Here is a 9762-nt window from a genome sequence, read left to right as displayed (position 1 = left end):
TAAGTTTCATAGGGGCGAACCCCAAGATTGAGGGCTCAGCCTATTGAATTGTTTGTCCCCACTGTTTGCAGGAATATCAGGAATTCCCCAGTTGGGGAAGTTTAATATTCCCTCCTTTTTCCCCAGTCCCCCAAGAGGACTTTACAAATACCTTTTTATTCTCTGCCAAAACCAGTATTTTTTGAGTACCTGCTATGTGCCAGGCACTGGTCTAGGAACTGGGGAGTTGGCTGTGAACAACACTGATAAAATCTCTTCCTCTTGTAGCTTATCTTTTTACGTCCCAATGCCCATCATAAATGTATTATTATCAATTGCTGAAATTCAAACTATCCCAAACCTTAGTGGTTTACAACAACAAAGATTTATCTCACACAGTTTCTGGGTAAGTATAAGTATGCAAGGAAAGCCAACATTTTTTTCTTTCTCAGATCAAATTTTTGCCCCAAAATATGTTTGTACATAATGTAATCTGGGAGGAATTTGGGAGCAACTCAGCTGGGTAATTCTGGTTCAGGGTCTCTCATGAGATTCCAGTCAAGATATCAGCTAGAGTTGCAGTCATCTGACACCTTGACTGGGCTGGAAGGTCTGCATCCGGCCTCACAGGGTTTTGGTTGAAGCCTCAGTTTGCCACCCCGTGGGCCTCTCCACAGGGTAGTTCATGATGTTGCAGTTGGCTTCTCCCAAAGTGAATGATCCGAGAAAGGAGTGAGCAATAAGGAAGCTGCAGTATCAGTGTCTAATCTTAAGAATGACATTCCATCACTTCTATATTCTATTGCTCACACAAACCAACCCTGGTGCAATGTGGAAAGAGACTACATACGGGGCTGCAGATCTTTGGAACTATCTCAGAAGCTGGCTACCACAGCGGGGCAATGTGTCAAACCCACTCCCATTTTTGTTGTTTTTGTTCTTTCCTTTAACAAAAAATGACCACACTTTCTGCTCTACCTTTGCTGGTTGTAGCACTTGGAATGATTTAATTTTTTTTTTTATTAGAGAAATTATGGGTTTACAGAACCACATGCACAAAATACAGGATTCCCATACAACCGTCCCACCACCAACACATTGCTTTGGTGTGGAACATTTGTCAGAACTGATTATTGCACTTTTTTTTTTTTAACAGTAGTTACCTTTGTTACAATCGGTGAAAGATTATTAAAATAGTGCTATTAACTATTACCCATAGTTTACATTAGGTATATTTTTTCCCATATACCACCCTATTACTAACACCTGGTATTAGTGTCATACATTTGTTAGAATTCATGAAAGAACTTTCTTTTTTTTAAAAGCAGTTTTATTGAAGTATATTCACACACCATACAGTCCACAACTAGTAGTATATTCATAAAATTGTATAATCATCACCACAATCAATTTTACAATGTTTTCATTACTCCAAAAAGAAAAACCCCATGCCCCTTATACCCCCCTTATTATTGACCCTTAGCTTTGGTGGGGTTCCTTTCTTACAACTGATGAATGAATATTAAAATATTACTGTTAACTATAATCCATAGTTTGCATTAAGCACATTTTCACCATAGTCCACCCTTATGTTAACACCTTGTAATAGTGATATACATATATTATAAATTTATGAAAAATAATTTGTTTGTATTATTTACCACAGGTCATCACCCACAACAAAGTTCATTATGTAATATAGTCCCATGTTTTATCCTCTAGCTTTCCTTCTAGTGATATACACGACCCTAGGCTGCTTTAACAGAAAGCTGCCTCTGAGCAATTCCCAGACTGCACAGGAGTGAGTGAGGGGAAGGGAACAGAAGTGGTGGGCTTGGGATGCAAATTTCCTACCAATATTTTTCTTTTTCTTTGATTCAGTATTTGTGGAGTCCTTCTCCAGTCTCTACCATCCTCCAGAGTTCTCAGCAAGTGAGATTTCCCCTTTATTCATTGCCTCTCTGGTGAGGTTTTTTTCAGGGGATGCCTTAGGCCACCATGTTGATGACATCACATGTGGTGTTATTTTCCACTAGGCTTAGATAATTTGCATGGTTTACCCAAGTAACATGTTGCTATCATCTGAAAAGAAATCAATAAATGTGCTTTTGAAAGTCTTAGTAACTTGTCTTTCTCTTTAATTATCCTCTGTGCAGGGCAGGCCACGGTGGCTTAGCAGGCAGAGTTCTCACCTGCCATGCTGGAGACCTGGGTTTGATTCTTGGTACCTGCCCAAGCAAAGAAAAAAAAGTGTTAATTATCTTCTGTGCAATCATATTCTCTAAGCATCTTGCCAGAACCAGTCATGTTATCCTTCTCTGACCATTTGTGGAAAATCACTATTTGAAACTCTTATTATGTTCTATTTAAATAGATTCTGTTTAATATACAAAGTAATTGAGTTTTGCTGAAAAGAGAGCTATCATGGTGTTGTGACAAAAAGACACAACAAGTGTGGGTGTTCACTGTTAAATAGAAGCCTAGATAGAGGGAAAGGGACCTACTTTTTTGATGTGAAAAAATAAAACTGTATCACTTTACTACGAACCAAGCAGTAAGCTAGCAACACACATGAAAAGAACAAAGGCAAATACCAAGTTAGTAGCATTAATGGCTGTGCAATTTTCCTCTTCCTATTCTGTCATGAAGTTAAAGGGGAAGCAGGAGTTAGAGCAGGAGCAACCAGAATGATCATGCTAACTAACATTTATATAATGTTATAACAATACTGTGCCTATCATTTTCCCCCTTGACAGAAACAGACTTTCCTCTAATAAGTTGCAATCAGATAGTCAGTGGCTCTCAATAGAAAAAACAATGAAATGCTGGAAGAAGCTTACATATTTAGAAGCAAAAACAGTTGTAGATCATAGAGTATGCAAAAGTACAGAAAAATCTGGAAAAGAATATTTAGAGTGAGTTAGAAAGATATGCTCTGTTCAACTCTTAGTGGAAAATCAATTCAACTCTTCAGTGTTTGCTAACGTTTAAGAATTACCAAGAATGGTGATTGAGTTTATATTTCTTGACAACTTACTCCAAATTGTATCAAGCAATTTGTGGTACTATATTATAGTTCTGCTTAAGCTATTTTAACAGCAATGTTTTCAATAAAATGGAGTAACTGAGTGGGAAAATGTTTCTCACTTAACAATACCTTTGGGAAGCCAGGGCTGTTTGGATCATAAAGCATCAACTAGTTACCACCATTCACTCATGGCAACAAAATCTCATGAAGGCCAAGATGGTAATGATGACTGAGAGGTAATAAACAGGCCCTGAAGTACTTTCCTTCCAAACCCAAACCTACCAAGAAATTGCAAATATCACACCACCTTTTTAAACATTTTCTGAATCATTTATTTCAAGAACTGTTGTCAACTTCAATCTGCTTCTACACCTTCTTCAGATTCCAGTTAATGACACACACAAAGTGACAGAGTCCCTATGGAGGGGGTATTTTCCTAGGGGGCTAGGAAATAAGCATTGCAGGGTGTGTTACTTTGCAAGCTGCCAGAACTGGAACGGCTTTTTTTTTTTTTTTTACATGGGCAGGCGCCGGGAAGCGAACCTGGGTCCTCTGGCATGGCAGGCGAGCATTCTTGCCTGCTGAGCCACCGTGGCCCTGGAACGGCTTTTTAAAAAGAGAATTTAATAAGTTATAAGTTTACAGTTCTGAGGAAGTGTAAGTGTCCAAATAAAGGCACCAGCAAGAGGTTATCTTCAGTCAAAAGAGGCCAATGGGTCAAGAACACCTATGTCAGCTGGGTAGTCACATGGCTGGCGTCTGCTGCTCCCTTGCTCCTGGGCTCTGTTGGTTTTAGCCTCTGTTCTTGTGAGGGTTCCTCACTTTGCTTCTCCGGGGCTGGCTTTCATCTTTTGGCTTCCCTTGGCTCTCTCCAGATTCTGCTTGCTTAACATCTCATGGCAGCGTCTGCTGGACTCCAAGCATCTCCAAACATCCATATCTCTATTCTCTGCTGGTCCGCTCTGCTCTGAAGTTTCTGTCGGCTCTCTGTAGGCTCTAAGGCTTCTGTCATTTCTTGTTGTTTCTGAGGTTTTTCAAAAATGTTCCCTCTTTTAAAAGAGTCCGATAAACTAAGCAAAGCCCATCTAGAATGGGTAGAGTCATATCTCCATCTAATCAAAAGTTAATACCTACAATTGGCTGTGTCACATCTCCATAAAGATAATCTAATCAAAAGATTCCAACCTACATTATTAAATCAGGATTAAAAGAAATAGCTGCCTCCACAAGATGAAATCAGGATCGAAACATGGATTTTCTGGGGTACATAATACTTTCAAACTGGCACACATGGGCATGTATATTTTTTTAAAATTCCCTGCAGCGAGTCTTACATGACTTGCTGGGGGCAAGGGCAGGGAGAGCGTTCCTTCCTTTCAACTCTCAGTTGACACAATGGGTGAAAGTTAGTAAGCTTCCTGACCTCTACACTGGCTATTTGCAAAGGCTGCCTTGAAGGAGAAGTCCAACTGAAAGATTAAAGGAAGTCAGGATGCCTGGGAACTCATCCAGGGTTTGCCACTAACATTTGACATTAAATGTCAGTTCCCTTCTGTCTTAGTTTGCCAGGATTTCTATGATAAATACCACACACTGGTTGGTTTAAGCAACAGGAATTTATTATCTCAAAGTTTGGGAGACTAGAAGTCCAAAATCAAGTATTGGCAGGCCATGCTTTCTCAGAAGCCTGTAGCTTTCTGGGGGTGGCCTGCCAGCAATCCACAACTCAATCTCTGCCTCCATCACATGGAAATCTCTCTCCTTTGCTCTCTGCCTGTGGCTTCTGCTACTCTATCCAAATTTCCTTTGCTTATAAAGAGTCTAGTCTTATTAGATTAAAGTCCACTCTGATTCAGTTTGACCTCATCCTTTTACAATATTCAAAGATCCTGCTTATAAATGAGTCCACACATACAGTACTGGGAGTTGGGACTTGAACATGCCTTATTGAGGACATGATTCAGTCACCACCTTCTCTGGGTTTCAGTTCCTTATCTGTAACCTGAAAAGTTTGCACTAAACAATTCCATTACAGCACTGATATTTCCCTCTTCCATTTTGACTGAAAGTTGGCAAATCTTGTGTGGCTTTACTGGTTCACTGGATGACGCTATTCTGTTTTCCTGTAAGTCAAAACCTAAGGTTGCAAACTGAGGTCAGATCCATCCAGTTCACAAATGTGATGTTTGTGTATGTGTATTTTTTTGCAAGTGTGTTTTGTTTATACTCTCCAGTGTTTATTATTATTATTATTATTTGAATTCATTGCCAACAGTTAAAAATAGGGAGAATTCTTATAATTACTCTTAATTTATCTTGAAAGTTTGGGAGCTGGACACACTCAGCTGCATCCCTGCATGGCCAACTCTCCTAGACAACGCGCATGCTTTTCAGTTCACTACCATCCCACCTAGCCTGTTGTGTTCATTTCTATACTTTCTCAGACACTGTAGACATTTTAGTTTGCAACTCCTGTTTTAAGTTCTCTTGGTGTTCCCTAGATTGCATGGGACAATGAGATTTTGTTCAGGACTTATATTCAAGCCTACTTCAAGTTTGGACCAACTCGAAGTGGATGGGTTTGTGGGAGTGTGTGAACTTGTGGACATGCCTATCTGGCTTGCTCATGTATGCCAAGGATGGGAAGAGGGCTAGGAGCTGAAAATATTGTGATAGTTCTGAAATACTCCCCATCTAGGCAGCTGCCTTTCACATGTGTTAAAGGTGTATGAGGGGGACCATGTGAACAGGGAGAGATGAAACCAAAAGAGGAGAAACAGCTAATGGGGCTTTCAAGTGTCCTCTTTCTTCTCTTAACCTTATTGTCTAGGTCCATGCCAGAAGCGGCGGGCGGGAGGTTGCTGCACCCAGCTGGGGTCGCTGTCAGCACTGAAGCATGCTGTTCTTGGGCTCTATCTGCTGGTCTTCTTGATCCTCGTGGGCATTTTCATCTTAGCAGGTGAGAACAACCATTTTCTGTCCTGGGCTTTAAGGATATAGAAGTTATGCTGAAAGTGAGCACATGCAGGAACAGCAGAGCTGGAGCCTCAGCTCTTCATTCCTGCTGTCACGAGCCCGGATATGCTGTCCTTTCCACCAAGGACACAGGAAGAAGCCAGCTTGCTTTCCCACTGAATACAACTCCTCAGAGGCTAGTTTCCTGTGGGATGGGAAGTTGGCAGGGGTTGTGTGAGTTTGTGAGATCTCTGATTCCATCAGCAGAGAACTAGCTGCTCTGAGTGACATCAGTCTTTTCCGGCTTAGTTTTGTGACACTGTGCAATACATTGGGCCACCCTGAGTCTTGTGTTGTGGTTTGTACCAAATAGCCTGGGCACCATCTTAGCCCCTAGTCCTGAGCTGTGATAAAAATAATCAGGAGGTACTTTGCTGCTGAGGATATTCAGGGACATGGTAACCCTATAGCCCTTTGCAGTTACTGGGAGTGGTGGTGGTTTGTTCCAATCCAGTTGGGCTCTTCTCACCAGTTTCTGTTTGCAAGGCAGGCAAGTGATGATAGACTGGATTTGGAGCACATTCTCTATCCAGGGATAAGCAGAGCTCACTTCTTAGAAAGGGATCAAACTAGGGGCCTGTAGATCCCATGCTCTGACAGCCCAGCTCACCATGCACACTGTTATGGAGCCAGGAAAGCAGACCCAGGCAAAGATTGTTCTGGTCCCCTCCTGACTCTTACTCAGAGAAAGGGATGCTCAATTCCCACCTTTCTCATTGGAGGTATGTGGAACTGGACAAGATAAGAAGGATTGGGAACACAGGGCTAAATAAGACCCAGTGGCTTCTCTCAAGGAGCTCCCATCCAAATGGTGAAGCAGGATCAGGCAGAGAGAAGCCTGTGTCAAGTCACAATGGGATAGGGTCATTATTACAGGGGTGTAAATGACTGCTGTGGTAATGCAGAGGAAGACCGCAGAGGGGGAGTGTGGGCGTGGCATGGAGAAGGGTGAGGCTCATCGGAGCGGGGCTGCTGGCCAGGCAGAGCTGACTCGGAGTGCTGAGGGTGGGGTCCTCGAGTTAACTCTAGGGCAGGGAACTGGAACTTAACCCATCAATGGAAACCCTGAGGCAGATGCCCAGAATCTCCCTGGGCTCAATTTACCTTCTTTTAAGTGAGATGAGTCATGTGTGCTTCGTGATTGGATGTTCGCTGCTGCCTTTGCTTTGAGATTTCCATACTCAAAGCCTGGGGCATACATTGAGGGTGGTGGCTGTACCACCATCCATCGTCGTGGGGGGTGACCAACTGCAACAACAAGAGGAGCTCATGATTCATTGCAGGGGCTGGGGGATGACGCCCAGCAGGATCCATCGCTGGCCAAGCCAGCCGGAGGATGATTTGAACATGTTCTTGTGCTGCTTGGTGAAATTGGGATCTGAGTTTTGTGGGCTTGGCTGTCATGACCGTAACAAATTTTTGGAATGTTTGGAAAGTGTTTCAGGCCAACAAGAAAGCCAGGCTACATGGTTACAACTGCTGGATGTGAACATCTAGGTGACAGAAGGGGTTGAGAGAAGAAACACCAAGCCTGTGGGGGCTCAAAGTGTGTGTGGAGGGGTGGTCTCTAGAGGGCCTGGAAGGGCATCATGACTTGAAGATATTTGCAAGGGACTGAGTTCTCTTCTGGTGTCTGAAGGACTGCCGTGTAGAAAACAGAAGATGTATTCCATGTGGCCCCAGAGAATAGAACCAGGAGGAATTGGTGCATGTTGTAGAGACCGATTTCCATTCAAAATGAAGGAGAATATTTTCACAAGTAGTGCTGTCCAGCATGAGGCAGAAAGCTTTTTTCCCTGACTTGGAGGTTGAATGGGATTTATGATGACATCCTGGAAATATCAGAAAGAAGGGTGGAACGTAGTTTCTCAATCTAATGAAAACATTGCCACACTTCCTTAGTCATTCCATGTGGAAACTTGAGGAGAGTTTTGACCATTTTAATCACCTTCAGACCTGAAGTTTCTGGGTACCAGATTGCCTGTGTGGCACAAAAACCACAGGTGAATTGGAATTGATCTGATGAAATAGGACATCATACTTTGTCTCTTGGCTCTGGGCCTTTGACCACTGTCCCCTTCCCAGGTTTTGTCTGGAAAACCATATTGGTCTCTGGGAGAGGTTTGATGCAAGTGGCTAATGAGAGAGCAGTCACCAGCTGCCTCACCCAGAGGGGTGGGACTTGGAAATGGGCTGGGGTCTTCAAGGATGCTCTGCCTGATCTCAGGTAGGGAGTTTCTTGAGATTCACCCTGAATGAAGACCTTCAGTCATGCTCCCTTTCAGATGCTAGGGAGATCCATGGTTCAGGGTAGAACGCGGAGATCCTGCTGGCCTTCTGTTAGGTATCCTGGTTTGAGCATTTTCCCATCCTGGGCAGCACCTGCTCATCAGTGTCCTGCAGAGAGTGTCTTGTACAGGAGTTTGAACCACTCTTAAATGTCAAAACCTTCATGTTGGCACAAATCTTACACATCTTACAATGGGATAGCAAAATTATCCACAGCAACCAAATGTTATATCTGAATTCCTGATTGGATAATGCATATTGTACTCATTTCATTACATATCTCAAAATCTGATTGGAATATAAATGCCTACTCTTACAGTTTTCCAACATTATAAAATTATATTCTTATTATATGAAAAATATTACTCTTACAAACTCTGCATGAGACTTTTCAATTCATTCCTTACCCAAATATTGAAAGTAAAGTGCAAACACTGTACCTTTTGTGTCTGCATCAGCTGAGCTTCCCTCATCAGAATATTAATCCAGTCATCACCCAAATTGTTCTCTCAATTGAACTTTCTTTTTTTTCACATTTTTTATTGTGAAATATAACATATATACAAAAAAGCAGAAAATTTCAAAGTACATTGTAATGAGTAGTTATAGAACAGATTTCAGAGTTTGATATGGGTTATATACAGTTCTACAATGTTGTTTTTCCTTCTAAGTGCTCCAAGACACTGGAGACTGAAAGAAATATCAGTATAATGATTCAGCAGTCATACTCATATGTTAAATCTTTTCTTCTCTGTTATAAGTTCTCTTTTTCCTTTGATCCATATCTTTAGGGGTATTTGGACTATGCCCATTCTAACTTTTTCATGTTGGAAAGGAGTGTTGATAGTATGGAATGGGGGGTGGAACTAACTGATGTTCTTTGAGAAGCTGGACCCTCTTGGTTTCAGGACTTATCTGGCCTAGGAAACTACCTGGAGGTTGGAGGTTTCTGGAAAGTACTCTTAGTGCATGAAACTTTTGTAGAATCTCAGAGTCCTAGGTGTTCTTTAGGGTTAACAGGAATGGTTTTGTTTGGGTTTGGCAAACCATGGTAATTACCAATATCTAGCTGAAGTTTGCCGAAGAGTAGCCTCCAGAATATCCTCCTAACTCTATTTGAACTCTTTTAGCCACTGACACCTTATTTTCTTACATTTATTTCCCCCCTTTTGTTCATAAAGGCATCAGTCCCATGGTGCCAGAGCCAGGCTCATTTCTGGGAGTCATGTCCCATGTTGCCAGGGAGACTTTCACTCCTAGATGTCATGTCCCACAACGGGGAGAGGGTAATGATTTTACTTGCAGAGTTGGGCTTAGAGAGAAAGAGACCACATCTGAGAAACAGAGATTTTCTGGAAAAAAGTGTTTAGATTCTCTTCTACAAAAATAAGCTTCACAAGAGCAAGCCTCAAGATCATGGGCTTGGTTTATTGACTTAGGTGTCAACTGGA

At 42.0% G+C, this 9762-nt stretch overlaps 1 protein-coding gene across 2 annotated transcripts in view; it reads left to right on the top strand.

Annotated features, from left to right (window-relative positions):
* Nucleotides 1-9762, top strand: part of SCARA5 (scavenger receptor class A member 5) — a 132301-nt gene that overhangs the window by 32760 nt on the left and 89779 nt on the right. For both annotated transcript variants that reach the window (XM_077152879.1, XM_077152878.1), the window contains exon 3: nt 5838-5966. In XM_077152879.1, coding sequence (XP_077008994.1) covers nt 5838-5966 — 129 coding nt within the window. The remainder of the gene's footprint in view (nt 1-5837; nt 5967-9762) is intronic.

This window comes from Tamandua tetradactyla, chromosome 3 (genome assembly GCF_023851605.1).
Source record: "Tamandua tetradactyla isolate mTamTet1 chromosome 3, mTamTet1.pri, whole genome shotgun sequence".
In the NCBI taxonomy this organism is placed as follows: Eukaryota; Metazoa; Chordata; class Mammalia; order Pilosa; family Myrmecophagidae; genus Tamandua; species Tamandua tetradactyla.
This window is presented reverse-complemented; position numbering and strand designations above follow the sequence as displayed.